Below are 19484 nucleotides of genomic sequence, written 5' to 3' on the forward strand. Positions count from 1 at the left end.
CCGCAAAGCGCGCCGCGCGGCATGGCGGGGCAGTTTCGCGACAGTGCCGTCGCTCAGATCCAAGATGGCGGCGCCGGCGATGCTGAGGCCGAGCGTCGGGATGGAGGCGCGGTGTCCGGACTGGACCCAGCAGGCCGTCACCACCGGGGTGAGTCAGGGAGGGGGGGGAACTGGGGGGGACAGGGGGGCTCCCCTCGCCGCCTCCGCCCCCCCCCGCCCCACAACAACCCCGCCAGGGAGGCCCAGGCCTGGGGGCGGGGGGGGGGGGCAAAAGAGGTCCTACCTCCCTTTCTCGTGGGGGGGGGCAGAAGGAGGGGCTCAGGGGCTCAGGGCCCTTCCCCGAAGAGGCTGCCCCCCCTCTGTGTCGCCTGGCTGGCCTGGGAGTCAGATCCTCGTGTGTGTGTGTCCCCCCCCCACCAGGGTGGCCCCCTGCCCTGTGTAACGCAGGATAGGCCCCCCCCCTTTCGATGCAGAAGAGGCCTTTGGTTTGGACTCGGTCTGACCCTGATGTTTCCCTCCCCTTACGGTTTTGATCTGTGGGCTACTTTTAAAATGAGGCTAAAATAAATTGCATTTTAACCTGTACTTTAAATTATTCCCCCCCCCCATCATGTTTTTACTGTAATTTTACTGGTGTTAGCTGCCCTGAGCCCGGGGAGGACGGGGTATAAGTAAAATTTATTACAGTGGTACCTCGGGTTACATACGCTTCAGGTTTCAGACTCCGCTAACCCAGAAATATTACCTCGGGTTGAGAACTTTGCTTCAGGATAAGAACAGAAATCGTGCGGTGGCGGCACAGTGGCAGGAGGCCCCATTAGCTAAAGTGGTGCTTCAGGTTAAGAACAGTTTCAGGTTAAGAACGGACCTCCGGAACGAATTAAGTACTTAACCTGAGGTACCACTGTATTATTATTATTATTATTATTAAAAGGCTTCGTCATGCTGCCTTGGAGCAGCTTCGTCCCGCATTTCCCGGTCTCTAATCTCCCTCTCGATGGTCATGTGTTTGAGCTCTGCGTAGCCAAGCACAGACAGATTCACAAATTCTTGTGCCTGCATGTGTGATGGAGGGAGACATATCCCAGAGGCTGCAGTAGATTGTAATGGATTGCTTTGAAGTCCCTTCAGAACTAGATTAAGAATAAAAAGCACACACACACACACACGCGCACACACTGTATTTTGCCAGAACAAAGGTGGCAACCCTCTCTCTCCACCCCGCACAGGCAGGCTTGCTCCCTGGTAGACACGCAGAGGACAACTTACCAGTTATTTATTATTACTGTCCTATTGTTATTTATTAAATTTGTATGCTGCGTGAGTGTACAAGATGAGAATGTAAAATACATAATAAAAATAAGAACAAAACAAAACAATGCTCCCCCCAAAAAGCACATTTAAAAATACATAGGATGGTAGTCAGCCCAAGGCCTGGTGGAAGAGGAATGTTTTCGCCCCCTAAAACAGGCACCCCCAAACTTGGCCCTCCAATTGTTTTGGGACTACAATTCCCATCATCCATGACCGCTGGTCCTGTTAGCTAGGGATGATGGGAGTTGTAGTCTCAAAGCATCTGGAGGACCAAGTTTGGGGGTGCCTGCCCTAAAGGTATGTAAGGAAGGCCCCTTCGCTGCGTTTTATATCCTGCCATTTTTTTCTCCAAAGACCTCAAAGCAGCATATGCACATGGTTCTCACTGCCGCCATTTTCTATTTTATCCTCACAACAGTTTTGCTGTGTGGGTTGGGCTGAGAGAGAGGCAGCGACTGGCCCCAGGAGACCCCCCACAAGCGAGATTCATGGCAGGGTGCAGGAGTCGAACCCTGGTCTCTTCCAGAGGCCCTGCTCCATCACTGCCCCTGTGGCTGTCATCGTTTACCTGTTGAATTTGTTAGCCGCGTTTCCTTGCCCAGAGCAGCCCGAAGCAGCTTAACAGCCGAACATATTTGCAACTAAATACTGTCACAATTGGGGGGGGGAGAATAGTGTTGATTGGTTTGTGTATACCCGAAGCCATTGTAAAGCAAAATAAAATAAATCACACTGTGAAAATAATAATCAGAGCTTTGCACTCTGCCACATAAAAAAGCAGCAAGCAGAATCTGAGCACAATAACTGTGTTATTCACAACAATTCAGAAGCATTGAGGCCTCCCACCTAAAGAGCCCTCTTTTCCACCATTAATTCACCCAATCCTTTTTTAAAGCTATGCGTGACATCACCCTTCCTTTTCCCAACCCAGACGGCAGCAATGGAAGAAGCTGCAGCTGGTGGGATTTCCTCCTCCCTTCGTGCATTGCAGGGGGTTGGGCTGGATGACCCTCTAGAGCCCTTGCAGCTCTGCAAATCTATGATTCCAGAAAGCCCTTGAGATCTGGGCTTGGCCCCACGGTCCTTGCTTGTTCCTCACCCTCTTCCTCCCCTTCCTCAGACAACCATCATGGCTGTGGAGTTTGACGGTGGGGTCGTCATCGGTGCTGACTCCAGGACCACCACGGGGTGAGTGGGGACAGGGGGTGTCTGTGTGAAGGGACTCCCAGCTCCCTCTCAGAGACCCAACTCCACATTGCTTTTCCTGGGAGGCATTCCCCTCTATTCTCAGGTGGCTTGGAGCAGAATGTCATCCCGGGAAGAATAATAAGAGGAATTGCAATAGCAGGAAGCTGGCGCTATTTTGTGAAGGGCCGTAGCTCAGCAGTCGAGCACCTGTCCTGCATGCAGAAGGCCTTAGTTTCATGGGTAGGGCTGGGAATGTCACCTTGCCTGAAACCCTGGAAAGCCATTGCTTAAATAAAAAAAAGAGAGTTTCAAAGCTTTACTGCAAGCAGCCATAGCCTAAAGGTAAAGGGACCCCTGACCATTAGGTCCAGTCATGGCCGACTCTGGGGTTGCGGCACTCATCTCGCTTTATTGGCCGAGGGAGCTGGCGTACAGCTTCCGGGTCTGGCAAACCAGAGCAGTGTATGGAAACACCGTTTACCTTCCCACCAGAGCGGTACCTATTTATCTACTTACACTTTGACGGGCTTTCGAACTGCTAGGTTGGCAGGAGCAGGGACCGAGCAACGGGAGCTCACCCTGTCATTGCGGGGATTCGAACTGTCGACCTTCTGATCGGCAAGTCCTAGGCTCTGTGCTTTAACCCACAGTGCCACCCGCATCCCTTTTAGCCTTAGCCTAGTTACATAGTAAGCACTGCAAAATACAAAGCAACTCATTGCTCTTAAACAAATCAGCAATGCGGTGAGCCATTGGTGCCGGGCAGTGAGGTCTGGGTTAACGTGAAGCTGCTTCCTTGAGCCCTTTTCACTTCTGCCCTTTCTCCAGAGCCATGAGGACCAGAATCTTGCTCTGAATTGGAGGGAGGGGGCATCAGAGCCCCTTGATTGCATGCAGGGCTGGGAGGGAGACCCCTTGCTTGAGACCCTTAAGAGCCAGGTCAGGGGGGACGCTGGCTGAGTGAGGGGCGTCATGAGGAGGGGCGTGAGACACTGTAATAAGGCAGCTTCTGGGCCCCTCGGAAGCAGCCGCCCTGAAATCCTTTGTGGGCCGTGAACTCCCAATGCTGATCCCCCCCCCCGCCTCCCTCTTGCAGTTCGTACATCGCCAACCGCGTCACGGACAAGCTGACGCAGATCCACGACCACATTTTCTGCTGCCGTTCGGGCTCCGCTGCCGACACCCAGGCCATCGCGGACGCCGTTACGTACCAGCTGGGCTTCCACAGGTACGGAGGGTGGGGGCGCTGGGGGCAGGGGAGGTAGGTGGTGGTGGCGGCGCATTTCTTGTCCCCCCTGAGCCTGCAGGCCTGCTGGGGCTCCACAGAACCACACTCTTTTCCACCTGGTGACAGAACTCGGCTCTGGAAGAAGGAGAGGCCTGTTAACATATCCCCTTGCTGTTCTTGGGGAATGTTCTTCCTAGCTGGAGATTCTGCCAAGTCAGGAGTCCACATGGGGCAGGGCTTGAAGAATCCAGAGACATGGATCTAACGATTTAACTTTGGGGAATCATAGAACCGTAGAGCGGGAAGGGACCCCCAAGGGCCCTCTAGTCCAGCCCCTGGCAACGCAGGTATTGCCAGGAGGGCTGTGCTTACACACGAAGGCTGCAGGAGAATAATAATAAATTTTTATTTATACCCTGCCCTTCCCGGTTCAAAAACCAGGCTAAGGGCGGCTAACAACAAATTTAAGACACTTAATTGATGCAACAAAAAAACAGCATAAAATACAGTATAAAACGTGAATAACAATAAATTCAGAATTCAAAAATCAATTTAGGGGGGAAATCCATCCAATAAACATTAGATGATAACCAGGGCTAGCTGGCTAAATGAGTCCTATTTGGGCCAGTGAGGAGGCCAGGGGAGAATTAGCTGTGGGATCCCAGAGCGGGGAATCTTCATAAAAAGGGGAGTGGGAGGGCTAAGATCAGGCTAAGCTCAAGTTGAAAGCCAGGCGGAATAGCTCTGTCTTACAGGCCCTGCGGAAGGAAGTTAAATCCTGCAGGGCCCTGGTCTCCTGGGACAGAGCATTCCACCAGGTCGGAGCCACCACTGAGAAGGCCCTGGCCCTGGTGGAGGACAGTCTGACTTCCTTAGGGCCCGGGACCTCTAAACTATGATTATTCATGGACCTTAAGGTCCTCTGCGGGGCAGACCAGGAGAGGCAGTCCTGTAAATACGAGGAAGATTTCTGGAGAACTCAGAAGAAGCCTTTTCTACACCCTAGAGTTGGTGGTGTGGGGCCTGCATGGATGTCCGCGGCCCCCTGTGGCTGCCAGTCTCCGCCCTGCTTGCTCTGTGCGTGACCCGTTTCTCTTCTCTCCCCCCCCCACCCAAAAAATACTGCGCAGCATTGAACTGGACGAGCGCCCATTGGTGCACACAGCCGCCAGCCTCTTCAAGGAGATGTGCTACCGCTACCGAGAGGACCTCACGGCTGGGATCCTGGTGGCCGGCTGGGACAAGCGCAAAGGGGGACAGGTGAGATGGGGGGGCTGCCCCCCAAGCAAGCAAGCAGGCCAGGCAGCTACCCACCCACAGGGCCAGGCCTGGATCCCCGGCACGGGTAGCCTATGCTTGACTCTCTGAGCCCTGATGGGAGGCGGGGGCTGCATCCTCTGGACTGGCTCATAACTGTGTCTCCCACCCCCCTTCCCAGGTGTACTCTGTCCCCATGGGGGGCATGATGGTCCGCCAGCCCTTCTCCATCGGGGGCTCGGGCAGCTCCTACATCTACGGCTTCGTTGACGCCACTTACAAGCCGGGGATGAGCAAGGAGGAGTGTCTCAGCTTCACGGCCAACGGTAAGGATGCAGAACGGGGGCCCCTCAAATTGGGGTGGGGGGTGTCTCCCAGTCCTCCTGAGGGTGTCCTGCATCACTCCCTTTTTTTCTTTTTTTTTTAAAAAATAATTTTTATTGATTTTAACATATAAATTATAAAATGTACCACAAAACTTAGCACTTACACAGTCTTTTTAGACTTCCACCAGCACCTCTGATGATCCACCGTTTTAACCACTTCTTACGCATTTATTAACTTTGTATTGCCTTTACATCTCTTAACAAATCATCCTTCCCCTTATCCATTTTTGCAATAATTCCAATAATACTCCTCACAAAACTTCTTGCAAACCTACAAACGTTGTCTGATCTTCACAAATACTTTTCAAATAGCCTGTAAATTTACTCCAGTCTTCTGTGAATTTCCGGTCCCGCCGGTTTCGAATCCTTCCTGTTAGTTTATCTAGTTCTGCATAGTCCATTAACTTCATCCTCCATTCTTCGATCGTCGTTAATTCTTCTTGCTTCCATTTTTGGGCCGGTAATATTCCTGCTGCTGTTATCGCGTATAAAAAGAGCTTACATTCCTTTCTGTTTATATCACTCCCAACAATGCCCAGTAAAAATGCTTCTGGTTTCTTTATAAATGTATATTTCGACATTTTTTTCATCTCATTCACTCTCCTCTCTTCCAGCCCTCGCCCTGGCCATGGACCGGGACGGCTCCAGCGGGGGGGTCATCCGCCTGGCGGCCATCACCAAGGACGGCGTGGAGCGCAAGGTCATCCTGGGAAACGACCTGCCCCGCTTCTCCACCCTCTGAAAAGCGGCGGGTTGGGGGGGGGGCTCAGGCAGGAAGCGGAGGGGTTCGGGGAGTCCATATTTTTGTTCTGCCGTCAGATTGGTTTGATGCTGCATTAAAATGTGGGAGTTGGAAACAAAGCGCCTTTGACGGTTCCTCTCAAACGCCCGGGTTTTGTTGGGACGAAATGGGGGGGTCAGAATTACCGTTGCGTTTTTATCCCCCCTTTTTCCCTGCAAGGAGCTCAAGGTAGCGAACGCAGTAGAAAAAAGACGGAAGTGAGAAATTGCACAAAACAAATGAAATGCCGTGAAAATCCCTGAAATGAGAAGTGATCGACTAGAAGTATTATCTTATAGAAATAAACTAAATAATAAAAATCAAAAAGTTTTATAGCTCGACCTAGGTGAAGGATTACAATACTTCAGAATTTTTGGGAGTTTTACCCCCCTTTTTTTTGAATTTTGGTCATTTAAGATTTATGATTTTTCTATTTCCTTCTGAGGAAACTGAATAGTTCAGTGATGCGAGGTTTGTAGCCGGCATCCCGTTAAGGCCTTGTTCAATTTTAGGTTTTTCTAATTTTTTCCCTTAAGCTTTTTGATTTTTATTATTTAGTTTATTTCCATAAGATAATATTTCTAGTCGATTCCTTCTCGTTCCAGGGATTTTCACGGTATTTCATTTCAAGGTAGCATACGTGGTTCTCTCTCTGCTCCTTCAATAACTCACACATCTTCTGTATTTTCAGCTTTTTCCTCTGCAAGCCGCCTCGAGTCTTGTCAGGGGGAAAGGCAGGGTAGCAAGGAATATATAACCACCCCCACGACGAGCCTGCGAGGTAGGTTAGGCTGAGAGGCCTTGTGACCCAGGCACTTCAGGGTCCCCTTGGGGAGGATTAATAATAATAATTTTATTATTTATGCCCCGTCCATCTGGCTGGGGTGCCAGATATGAACCCTGGACCTCGTCCAGCCCTACCTACCGCACCACACTTGACTCTCAGGTTTGATCTGCCCTGGCTTGGCATTCCGGGACTCGTAGTTTTGTGACACAGTTAATCTGCGGAACTCCCTCCCACAGGACGGCTTTGTGAGAACAGGGTGTTGGACTTGATGGGCCTGATCCCTGTCTCACGGCTTCCTGGAAAGGGAGGGGGTGACCTTTCTCTGTCCCTTTGAGGCTCCTGGCGCAGGAACCGCTTAAGAGCCCAGCGCCCTGCTCTTCTCCCTGTGCCCCCCAGGTGCCAGCAGGGGGCGCTGGTGCCCCCTTCCCCTGCGAGGGTGGCTGACTCCGCATTGCTGCCTCCCTCCCTCCCTGTAATCCCGATTGAGGTTTCTCCATCCTGCCACAATTGTTCCCAGGCTGTGATTACCCTGGTGAGATAAGGGGTTACGCCCAGCCGAGGAGGAAGAAGGTGCCGCAGGCCTGCCCTGGCCGCCCTCTCCCAAACTCCACTTTTTTGGGGGGGGCGGAGGAGGCGCAGTGCAGAAAACAAGGACCCTCGAACCACAATTTTGAAGCCTGCCGTCCTTTAATTTTCACTTTTAACGGCCCGACGTGTTTCCTTCTCCTCCGCCTGCCTGCTTTGGTGGGTGGGGTGTTTGGTTTCGCACTCGGCCCTTCCCTCTTTCCTGCTCCAGCCTGCCTTCTGCTTGGGCCAGGCGGGCGGATTGGGCCCAGCGCCAGCGCCGGAGGAGAGGCGTTGACACGCAAGCAGCACACAACAGTGGCTGGGCCCCCTGCCCAGCAGCTCAACGTGGCAAAAAGGATTGGGGCCTGCCCCCGTCCCTTCTCTTTGGAGACCCACCTGCCCCTTGTGAGCTGGGCCTGGTTTGAGAAGCGCTGGGGTCTTGGAAGGGTCCACCAAAGGTCATCCAGCCCAACCCCGACGCAAAAAAACACACATCTGAAACGAGGATGGGGGAGTAACACCTTTTATTGCTCCATATCTGCTGCTGGGGCTCTGGGATCGGGACCCAAGCCCTGCAAACCTATCTGCTTCAGGTTACACCCACCTGGGCCCCACAACTAGTCCGCTCCAGTTTGGGGTTGCTGCCCAAATCCTGGCTTTTCACACAGCTCTGCTTGGGTCTGACCCCTTGCTTATTTGACCTCGGATCATTTTGGGGGGTGGGGGCTGGGAAGCAGCCAAGCCCCTCTTCTCATCCCAGGAGCTTCCAACACGCAGGCTGCGCTCGCTGTCAACGAGTTTGCTGGGGGGGGGAGTGGGGGGCTTGAACTGACCCCCCACCCTATATTGCCAGGAGTCTCCTGTGGGGCCCAAGCTCAGTCTTCCTGCTCCAGGGGCACCTGCTGGGGGGGGGCGAGGTGTGTTCCTCTGGGGGAGCTCAGCTGGTTACTTCCCTCTCGGAGTCCAACTGGTGGCGGAAGGAGACCCTGGCCTTTCCGCTGAAGTAAGCCCTTCCACTCTGGGAGTCCGTCTCGCTGCTGGTGGACGGCGTGGAGCGTGTCCGCGGCGCTGCGGCTTCGGGGGCGCCCGAGGAGGAGGAGGAAGCGGCTGCTGCAGGTGGAGAAGGAAGAGGAGAGGCTCAAACAGAGTTTGCAACCCCTGCTCTCCAGGGGGTTGGTCTGGATGACCGCCTGGGGTCCCAACTCTACAATTTGGTGATTCTCCCAAAAGGCACCCAAGGGAGGGAACCTGAGATGGAGGGGCCGGGTCAGCTCTCTGGTAAGGGGGCAAGGGATCTCCACAACCCTGCCCTGGGGGGTGGGCTGCATCTAGGGCAGGAAGAAGTCACCCAAGGAGAGTGCAAGGGACTTGGGGGCTCTCCTTACCTGCGGGGGGCTCCTTCTGCTCCGTCTTGCTGTGGCGCCGGGAGCGCCTTCCCCGGGGGAAGCAGCTGGGAAACTTTGACCCCATCTTGTCAGATCCTGAGGCAGAAATAGAGATGTGAGGGGGGGAACATGTGGAATGGGGGGTCTCTCCCTGCCCCCCATTGTCACCCCCCTGCAAACAGAGGAGAATCAGGTAGGGGGCTTTGCCTGGGGAGCACAGAGAGAACCTCAAAGCATGCCTGATCTCTTGTCTCCCCCCCCCAAAATTTACAAAACCCCTTTCACATTCGCATAGGGCGGGGTTCTGCCTTCAGGGCTCTGCCCCCCCCCTTGCTGGCCTCTTTCTCCCCACTCCCCCACCCCAAAGTAGAGACCACCCCCCCGTTTCCTTCCCTTTGGCCCCGGGGTGGGGTCTGCCCCGGGTCCCTGCTCACCTGCCCGCGCCTCTCTCCGTCTCCCGGGGCTCCCGGAGTGTCAAGACGGGGAGTTCCCCGCCCCCCCCCCACGCCCTGGGTGGGCCAGGCCAGGGGAGACGCCCCCCTCCCGCCTCCTCTGGCAAACAGCGCCCGGCCCGCCTCCCGAACTGATCCCTCCCTCCCTCCGGCCAGCTGGAGCCTGCGGGGGGGGAGCACCCCAAATGTACCTGCTCGTCTCCAGCACCCCCACGCACCTGGGAGCCCCCCCAAGGCGCGAGACACCCCCTTCTAAGCAGTGTTTTTCGGGGGGGCAGAGGATCCACCATCTGGGCAAAACGTGGACCGCCGCCCGTTGCATTGCGCGGGGTCGGGCTGGATGGCCTCGGGGGGTCCCTTCCAACTCTCCAGTCCTGCCACAAACGGGGGAAACAGGCGTGGGGGGTGTGCGCGAGTGCGCAAGCAGGAAGGGACCTTGGTAAGCGCCTAAAACAAATCGGGGGCCCCTTTTTTGATGGGGGTGGGAGGGATTCCCAAATCAAAAGTGGCCCCTTGAACCCCCGCTGGCCGGGGTTGCGCTAGATGACCCTGCGGGGTCCCCAGAGCAGAAAAGCGCGTCTCGGGTTCCGGGAAGCGAAGGCGCTCTGTGCATGCTCGAGAGATGCCTCGGCACCAGCACCCCTTTTTTTGGCGAGGGAAGTGGGGGGGCCTGATCCTGCCTCGCCTCAGCTGGGGATTGGGCGGAAGGGCAGGGGCGGCGCCGGCGGCCCTCTGCACATGGCTCGGGGCCCTCTGGGCGGAGCCGGCCCTCCTTCCTCCCCGCCCCCCGGTTCCCCAGCAGCTGCAGCAGCAGCGACGGCGCCCTGCTCGCCCCCTCCGGACCCTGCAGGTGAGACCCCCCCCCCAACTGGCCTCCCTCCCCATCTGTAAATTTCCACCCGGTCCTGCGCGCCTCCCTCCCTCCCCACGGAAAATCCCAGGATCCCCCCCCCCCTTGCAGATCAGAAGGGCTCCAGCTTCGGAAAGACCCCCTTCCCCACCCAGGAAAATCCCGAGGCCCCGCCCCTTTCTCTCGCCCCCCCCCCCCGTCCTTATGACTCAAAATCTCCGCTACTCGGAGAGGAATTTGGCAAGCTGGGGGGGGCGGTACTTCCTTCTCCTCCTCCTCGGAAACTGGGGCCGGGTTTGGGGGGGGGGAAGCACCGTGCATGGTGGGGCAGGGGCCCGGACGCCTGGGTTCTTTTTCTGGGGAGGAGCGAGGTGGGGGCGTCCTCTCTCTCTCTCTCTGCGCCCCAGGAATGTGGGCGAGCGGACAGGTGCCGGGGGGGCTCCAGCGAGGTGGGGAGGAAGGGACGGGACGGGTTTGGTTTCGCCCCCTTTGCAGGGCTTTGGGGCGTCCCCACGCCGCTCAGAGACACGTGTCGACCCCCTGACCGAGGGCCAAAGCTTCTGGTTTTTTTAGGGGGGGTCCTGAGTTTTGATCCATCCCTGGACTCCTGGGCTGGAGTCTCTGTTAGCTCCGGAAAGCGCTATTCATTTATTGATTTATTGGGGGGGTCGGCAACCTAAGGCCCGGGGGGGGGCCGGGTGCGGCCCAATCACCTTCTAAATCAAATCAGCGCGTTTTTACAGGAGTAGAATGTGTGCTTTGTATTTAAAATGCATCTCTGGGTTATTTGTGGGGCAGAGGAATTCATTCATTTCCCCACCAAAAATACAGTCCGGCCCCCACAAGGTCTGAGGGACAGTGGACCGGCCCCCTGCTGAAAAAGGTTGCTGACCCCGGATCTATTGCATTTATATCTCAAGGAAGCATCCATGTTGCCCCCTCCCCTTGTTTGATCCTCGGAACCACAACCCTGTGTGGTGGGTTATATAATTATTATTATTATTATTATTATTTATTTGTATCCTGCCCATCTGACAGGGTTTCCCCAGCCACTCTGGGCGGCTTCTACACAGACCAAAAATACACTAAGATGTCACACATTAAAAACTTCCCTGAAAGAGGCAGGGACTGGCCCCCAAACTCCCCCCTCCAGGGAACATCATGGCCGCCGAGTGGGGATTTGAACCCTGGACTCTCTCAGAGGCTAGCTCTAACCACTGCGCCATGCTGCCTCTCTAGTCAGGGCCCCAGGGCAGCTACCTGAGCTGCTCTTGGAGCTGGAAGTAGGTAGAAAGGATCAATCCTTTCTACCTACTTCCGAGTAGACCGAGAGCATAGCTCTGAGTCCTTGCAGGAATCGTGGAACTGTAGAGTCAGAAGGGACCCTCCAGCGGTCATCTAGCCCAACCCGCCTGCAAATAGGACAGAAGCAGCTGAGGTTTTGGAAGTCCTGGGCTCCTTTTGGCTCTCAGCAGTTCTGTTGGACCTTAATGAAGTTGAAGAGTCAGGACTTGCAGAGTCAGGGCTTGGGGATCCCCCAAGGAGGCTAGGAGATCCCTTTCGGTTTCCTGCATTTGGGGCCTGTGATCCTGAGTGGTTCAAGTCAGATTTTTCTCTTTTCTTGAGAGGCAGGTGGCTTTGCGCTCTCTGGCAGGGACCCCTAGATGATCATCTAGGGGTGGCCAACTCCCAAGAGACTGTGATCCACTCACAGAGTTAAAACTCCCCTTTTTTGGGGTTCAGGTCAAAGTTGTTGAGTTTTTTAGGGAGGGGGAAAGCCACATTTTTTGGGGTGCAGGGCTTTTTTTAGGGGAGCCAAACTTGTTGAGCTTCTTTGGGGGGGGTGCAGTGATCTGCCAGTGATCTACCACAGCGTCCAGTGATCTACCAACAGATCACTGGATGATCTCAGCAAAAGAATCCCACCAAAACTCTCTTTAAAAAACCTCCAGCGAAAGAGAAAGCCCATCCCCTTCCGAGGCCACAGAGTCTTTGAATGGTAGAGCTGGAAGGGGGACCCCTAGCGGTCATCTAGTCCAACCCTCCCTGAAATGCAGGAATCTCCAGTCCCCCCCTTTTCTGGGCCTGGAAGAGACCCACATCCTCTAGGCAAGGCCCAGAGGCAAAACAGCATGGATAGGCAACCTAAGGCCCGGGGGCCAGATCTGGCCCAATCGGCTTCTCAATCCGGTCCGGGAATCAGCATGTTTTTACATGAGTAGAATGTGCTCTTTTATTTAAAATGCATCTCTGGGTTATTTGTGGGCCATAGGAATTTGTTCATTATTTTTTTCCAAAATATAGTCCGGCCCCCACAAGGTCTGAGGGACAGTGGACCGGCCCCCTGCTGAAAAGTTTGCTGACCCCTGCAAAAGAGGAAGCCCTGCCTGGGGCTGTTGTAATTCTGGGATTCCCAGTTTCAGTTCAGGTCAAGAGGGAGGAAATCCTCTTTTAACCTTCCGATGTGGGGATGCGTCGCTTGGAGGGCGCAGTGCCAACCCAGGGTGCAGGCAAGTGGCGATTCGGCTGGGCTTGCGTGCTCCCGAGGTTGCCCGGCTGAGCTCCCAATTTGGGGGTGGAGGTGGGGCAGAAGATCAAGCTGGGTGCAATGCATTAAAGGGGGTTGGACTAGATGACCCTGCGGGGTCCCAACGCAAAATTCTGCAACCCTTATAGAGAGGGTGAGAGCAGACGCCATGCTGAGTTGAGACCCTCTCCCCTGGCCTTCCTCTTTCCCCCTCCGAGGGGCTGCCCCTCCCGGTTGCCCTTCACCCCATAGAATTCCTGGCCAGTGGGTGTTTAGCACGGCAGCAAAACCAAGCCCCAAAATCTTCCTGCAAAAGACCCAAACCATCGGGTTGCTCTTAAAGCAAACCACTTTACTGCAGCGAAAGGATTTGGGGCATATTATTTGGCCTTCTCCAAGAGGATTGGGGGGGGGGCAAGTGGGCTGATCATTGGGAGATTGTAGATTTGGGTTCCAAGTCCTTCGTTCATTCATTTAATTGCATTATCCCACCTTCCTTCTCCGCCCCCCATCTCAGGTGATCCCCTACAACAGGGACTTGCCCCCAAACTCACAGCCAGGGAGGGAGCTTCATGGCTGCTGAGGGGGGGGATTTGAACCCTCATCTCTCCCCGGTCCTAGCCTGACACTAACCACTACACCGCTCTGCCTCTGTCATATAGAGGTTTACGAACTCACACCAGCGCCTTGTCTTAGGCAGCCAATGCAAATCCTGAAATGTTGGTGTTCAATTTCCTTGCACTCTCACGGGACCATCTTCAAGGGTAGCCCCATGCACAGTGCATTGCAGTAGTCTAGCCAGAAGGTTAGCAGGACATGACTTGGTGAACCTTGTCTAGGAGCTGGCAAACCACTGGAGCTCACCCCCCACTGCCCCCAGGCAGCCCCACATGTGCCCCTCGTCCAGGCATAGGGCAGCCCCACAGAGAAAAGGCTGTCCAAATATTATGCAGATATGGTGCCTCTTCCTCTAGTATCCCACCCACCGATTTGCAGAGTCCTCTTGCATCGGAGAGAGCCGCCTTGTTGCACCAGGCCCATTTCGCCCCATAATGTCTGCACAGGCAGGCAGCAGCACTCCGGGGTCCCTGGCACAGCGTTAACCTGCGGAACTCCCAGCCACCCACCTGGATGACAAATTCCTGGAGCAGGAAGGGGGCTATGTTGGAAGCAGGGAATGCTTCTGAACGCCAGAGGCGAGAGCGTTCCTCTTGCGCCCGGATTCTGCCTGGGGGGCTTCCCTTGGGGGTATTCCAGGATGCCAGGCTAAGGTGAGGACCCCCTTTGGCCTCTTCCAGCGGCCGTCCCTTCTGCCCTCCTTTTTTATTTCTTCAAAAAAAATCATTAGTTTCCCCCCAAAAAAATTTAAACAAGCAAACAAACATAAAAACAAACAAGCAGACATACACCTCAACTGTATTTAAACCAAACTTCGTAGCATTGTTAAGTGACTTCCTTGTATCCCTCTGGTTGGATTTCACTGTATATCATTTTAACGGTTTTCCAAAACCTACGTTCTTAAAAAATTGACCTACTCACTTAACATCTTTCTTTCTTTACATTTCAACTTTAAACATATTAATTCCTCACATTACACATTTAAACCCTAAGCCTATCTGGTACTTGCAGGCAGTCCAATTAATTTAATTTAACATATTTAACTAAATAGTCTTTAAATTTCGTCCATTCTTCCTGGTACTCCTCCTCCTTCTGGTCGCGGACTCTTCCGGTCAGGTCGGCTAGCTCCAAAAAGTCCATCATCTTCATCTGCCATTCCTCCACTGTTGGGACTTCTTGTGTTTTCCAATTCTTAGCTAGCAAAATTCTAGCTGCAGTTGTGGCATACAAAAATAATTTAACATATTTCTTGGGCAATTCCAAACCTGTTATTCCAAGAAGAAAGGCCTCTAGTTTCTTAATAAATGTATATTTCAACATTTCTTTCAATTCATTCTAAATCTTCTCCCAGAAATCTTTCACCTTGGGGCAGGTCCACCACATATGATGAAAAGTACCTTCTTTTTCTTTGCATTTCCAGAAGAGATTTGCTAATTTGACTGGGGTTAACATTAGACATTATTTTCGTAATATTTCCCTTTAAAACAGTACATGCAGTGAACCTGACCCCTTTCTTCCACAGTCTTTTTCAATTCATTCTATATGGTATCCCAAAAGGCTTTAATCTTGGAACATGTGGACCCTTCTGCCGTCCTTAATCGAGCCTCCTGGCGCAGGGGCAGTCTACCTTGCTCGCTAGGTCCTTGGGGACATTTAGCCGCTGGGGGGGCAGGAGGCTGGCCCAAGAGATGTTGTTATTGTTTAGTCGTTCAGTCGTCTCCGCCTCTTCGTGACCCCCTGGACCAGAGCACGCCAGGCCCTCCTGTCTTCCACTGCCTCCCGCAGTTTGGTCAGATTCATGCTGGCAGCTTCGACAACACTGTCCCACCATCTCGTCCTCCGTCGTCCCCTTCTCCTTGGGCCCTCCATCTTTCCCAACATCAGGGTCTTTTCCAGGGAGTCTTCTCTTCTCAGGAGGTGGCCAAAGTCTTGGAGTCTCAGCTTCAGGATCTGTCCTTCCAGTGAGCACTCAGGGCTGATTTCCTTCAGAATGGAGAGGTTTGATCTTCTTGCAGTCCATGGTTCTCTCAAGAGTCTCCTCCAGCACCATAATTCAAAAGCATCAATTCTTCGGTGATCAGCCTTCTTTATGGTCCAGCTCCCACTTCCATACTTCACTACTGGGGAAACTATAGCTTTAACTATACAGACCTTTGTTGCAAGGTGATGTCTCTGCCTTTTGAGATGCTGTCTAGGTTTGTCATTGCTTTTCTCCCAAGAAACAGGCGTCTTTTAATTTCGTGACTGCTGTCACCATCTGCAGTGATCATGAGCCAAGAAAGTAAAATCTCTCACTGCCTCCATTTCTTCCCCTTCTATTTGCCAGAAGGTGATGGGACCAGTGGCCATGATCTTTGTTTTTTTGATGTTGAGCTTCAAACCATATTTTGCGCTCTCCTCTTTCACCCTCAATAAAAGGTTCTTTAATTCCTCCTCACTTTCTGCCATCAAGGTTGTGTCATCTGCATATCTGAGGTTGTTGATATTTCTTCCGACGATCTTAATTCCAAGAGATGGAGACCCCCTTTGGCCTCGCCCCGCGGGGATCCTCGGACGCCCTGGGCGAGGCCAGCTTGCCCTTCCTGCCCAACACGTCTGTCCGGCATCCAGACCCGCCTGGGACCAGCGGGGGGGGGGGAGGGAGGGATGCCCCCCCTTTCCCGGAGCGTGAGTCAGGCGGACCAGGCAGGGTGGGGCAGGAACTGGCTGCCTGGAGAGACCGGCTGCTGCCTGCGCGTAAAAATTTCCAGCGGAATCGGGGAAAGAGAGAGAGAAAGAATTTCCTGTGCCGAAGTTTTTGGAGCTCTCCGGCCCTGGCATGCGGGCTCGGACTCCTGGGTTCTCTTTGCTCCTCCTCCCGCACCCCAGCAGGACGGCCCCATGCTGAGCTTGGAGAGACCCCACCCCGGCGGGGAGACCCTGGACGACTCGGACCTGGAAGCGGAGGACGAGAGAGATGGTCTCCGCCGGGACGAGGCGCCAGGTCAGTTGACGCAGGGACACCCCACTTTTTTGTAGGTTCTGGGTTAATTAGGGGCAGGAGTTGGGGGTCCCCTAACCGGTCCTGCCTCCCTCCCTCCCCAGGTGACCTCAGCCCCTTCCTGGCCGTCTACGAGCGGAAGCCCCTCCGGTCGCAGGGACCCCTTTTTCTTAGGGGGGTCCCCGTCACTGCGCGCGTGGAGAGCGCAGAGAGATATGCCAGCGGTTCCAAGGTAAGGGGGCGCCCAAGGGAGAAGTGGGGGCGGAAATCGAGGCGCACCCAAGGCTCATCTAGCCCGACCCCAAGCGACGCGGGAATCACAGCAATTAAATTCACAGAGTCAAACGAGATATATTATTTTCCGTAGGCAAGCTGGACTTCCTCATTCAGCGCATCCGCTGCAGAGTTGCATATACCTTTTATTTTAATTTTTTCCCTTGGGAATGGAAAACAGGACAGTAGGTACGGGTTTTGCCAACCGGGCAACCTTTGCTTTTTGGGAAGGGGGGGGCGCCGCTGCCTCCCCTCCCCCTCCCGGTTCTGCTCCGGGGAGGATCCTGCAGCCCTGAGCAGACAAGTCAGAGCTGGGCTTTGCTGTCCTCAGAGTCTCAGGTTACAAAGAGACAAAGAGAACGGGAGAAGGGAGGGAAGGAACTCTCTTTGCAAATTCCCAGTTAGCAAAAAAACCCACAACCTTTCTCAAGCACTGAGAGAGCAGCAGCAGCAGGATCAGGCCCAAGGGTGGGGTGCCCAGCTAGCCCCTCACCCTGTCCTCACAGGTGCCTCAGTGGGAAACCCGTGAACAGGATTTGAGCGCAAACAGGATTCCTGCGTTGCAGCGGGTTGGTATGGATGACCCCTTGGGGTCCCTGGTCCAACTCTACATTTATACGGTTCTGTGAAATGCTCCCTGGCCACTGAGCCAGGAGTTGGCCAGGTGGTTTTATTTTATCTCTTTGCTTGCTTATGGCATTGATATCCCAAATTTTTCTACCAGGAGCTCATGGTGGTCTATACCCAGTTTAATTCCCCATTCCTCGTTTAATGCCTGCAACCCCCCTGCGAGGTGGGCCAGGCTGAGCGGCAGGGACCCAGGAGGCTTCATGGCTGAGTGCAGGGATTCAAACCCTGTTCTCTCCCAGGAACTCATCCGACACTCTAACCACTACCCCACACTGTTGCTCCAGCCCCCAATCCTTTTTAGGAATCCGTGAGCTCTTTAACTCCCAATTAGCTTAGGCTGAGAGGCAGGGACTGGCCCCCCAAACTCACACCCAGTGGGACCTCACTCCAAGGTCCTAGTCCTCAAGGAATCCTAGCAACCCCCCTGTGAGGTGGGCCAGGCTGAGAGGTGACTCCAGTGAGAGCTTTGTGGTCAAGTCGCGGGATCTGAACCCGGCTCTCTCCCAGGTCCTCAAATTACACTCCCCTCTGCGTAAACGGTGGTGGCAAACTCCCCTTCCTTGGAGGTTTTTAAGCAGAGTTTGGGTGATCCTCGGTCATGGATGCTTTAGCTGAGATTCCTTTGTCGCAGGGGTTGGTATGGATGACCTCTGGGGGTACCTTCCAACTGTACAATGCTATGTTTCCAAAGCAGGTGTTGTGTGGCTGAGCCGGGCATAGGCAAACTCCAGCCCTCCAGCTGTTTTGGGACTACAACTCCCATCATCCCTAGCTAACAGGGCCAGCGGTCAGGGATGATGGGAGTTGTAGTCCCAAAACATCTGGCGGGCAGAGTTTGCCTATGCCAGGCTGAGCCGTGGGCATCTCCTCTTGTCTGGCAACAGTATGCAAATAGTATGCAAATAGATTCCCCCTCCACGTCCGTTACGCAAATGAGGTGTGGCTTTTGTTGACAAGCTGTTTCTCAACAAAACCGAAAGCGCTGCACGGATTTCTTAATCAGTTAACACCGAGAGACTCTGTTGAATGTTGGAGGGATTTGGGGCAGAGGGAGAAATTAAAGGACTTCTTCGGTGCGCAGTTAGACTGTGGAACTCTCTCCCACTGGAGGCAGAGAGGCTTCTCAGCGCCAGTTTCTGGAAACCCCAGGTCTGCTTGCCGGTTCCCCATCATGGGCCCTTGGCTGGCCCCTGTGAGAGTGCTGGCCAAGAGGGGCCACGGGGCCGGACCCTGCAAGGCTCTTCGGATGCTTGCAAATCGGTTGTCTCTCGGCCAAACAGAAACAGCCATGCAGATTCCCTCCCCCAAAAACCTACCGTCTCAAAATCCTTTGCCTGCCGTGGATCTGGGCCATTGTGGGGTGCTTTGCCCAGATCTCTAGCCTGATCCTGCACCCAAACCTTTCCCCCAACGCCTCCCCTTCTGCTCCCGCTGCCACCAGCCGTTGCTTCTCCCATTATTATTTTTCAAAATGTGATTTTTATTGCGTTTGTCATTGTATCTACCAAAATGAGGCTGCATTTTAATGTTGTATTTTAATCCTGTTTTTAAGTTGTATTTTAATCAAATGTTTTTATACCTGGTATCAGCCTCCGTGAGCCCAGTCTTGGCTGGGGAGGGTGCAGTATAAATTTTATTTATGTGTCACACACACACACACACACACACACACATGGTTTTTTATATATATAGTATATAAACTATATACTGTATACATAGTTTCTTCTGGACTTCCCACCCACCCTTTCCGAATGTTTGTTTGTTTCCTCCTTTTTCCTTAGCTGTTTCATATCATGTATGTTTTAATTACCTAAGCCCCGATATTGATTGCTGTTGCTTCTCCCTTCCTGAGCTCAAGCCGCTCTCCGGCTCCTCAAGTGGCAGGGAGTTCCGCGGGTGCCCTTTGCAAGCGGGCTCTGCCCTCCGCCAGGCCTCTGGGTCCCCTTTGAGGAGGGCAAGGGAGGCCAATAATAATAATAATAAAATTTATTTATACCCCACCCTTCCGGGTTCAGAAAACCGGGCTCAGGGCAGCTAGCAACAAATTTAAAACACTTAATTTAAAACCTCCTCTTCTTCCTTCTCTTCCTCTTCCTCCTTTTCTGGCTCCTCGTGACACTGAGCAGAGGCAACTTGTTTTGCAGACAACAAACCGGCCGGCTCTGAATGCACCACGAAATAAAGGGGATTGCAAAGGGAAGAGGAAGGAGAAACTGAACCTTTTTAGGGGTGGGTGGCGGATGAGACGGAAGCCCCCTTTC

The 19484-nt window shown here is 53.8% G+C and overlaps 3 protein-coding genes across 3 annotated transcripts in view; 2 read left to right on the forward strand and 1 right to left on the reverse strand.

Annotated features, from left to right (window-relative positions):
- Positions 1-6234, forward strand: PSMB6 (proteasome 20S subunit beta 6). Its single transcript, XM_083581205.1, has 6 exons — positions 1-148; positions 2435-2502; positions 3599-3730; positions 4861-4990; positions 5169-5313; positions 5988-6234. Exons 1-6 carry the CDS (start codon positions 65-67, stop codon positions 6113-6115), a joined length of 687 nt encoding a protein of 228 aa, XP_083437331.1. The 5' UTR covers positions 1-64; the 3' UTR covers positions 6116-6234.
- A 1781-nt stretch (positions 6235-8015) lies between these two features.
- Positions 8016-9464, reverse strand: LOC310747008 (uncharacterized protein). The gene is made up of 3 exons (XM_083581300.1): positions 9328-9464; positions 8894-8989; positions 8016-8618 (listed from the first exon to the last, which is right to left on the reverse strand). The coding sequence occupies exons 2-3, from the start codon at positions 8976-8978 to the stop codon at positions 8446-8448; spliced, it is 258 nt and encodes an 85-aa protein (XP_083437426.1). The 5' UTR covers positions 8979-8989; positions 9328-9464; the 3' UTR covers positions 8016-8445.
- Positions 9465-9952: 488 nt separating this feature from the next.
- The window catches only part of PLD2 (phospholipase D2), a 37473-nt gene continuing 27941 nt past the window's right edge, over positions 9953-19484 (forward strand). Inside the window, exons 1-3 of the mRNA XM_083580849.1 lie at positions 9953-10195; positions 16212-16323; positions 16425-16552. Of these exons, the coding sequence (XP_083436975.1) occupies positions 9968-10195; positions 16212-16323; positions 16425-16552 (468 nt within the window). The 5' untranslated portion in view covers positions 9953-9967. The remainder of the gene's footprint in view (positions 10196-16211; positions 16324-16424; positions 16553-19484) is intronic.

This window comes from Podarcis filfolensis, assembly GCF_964270895.1.
Source record: "Podarcis filfolensis genome assembly, chromosome: 13".
Lineage (NCBI taxonomy): Eukaryota > Metazoa > Chordata > Lepidosauria > Squamata > Lacertidae > Podarcis > Podarcis filfolensis.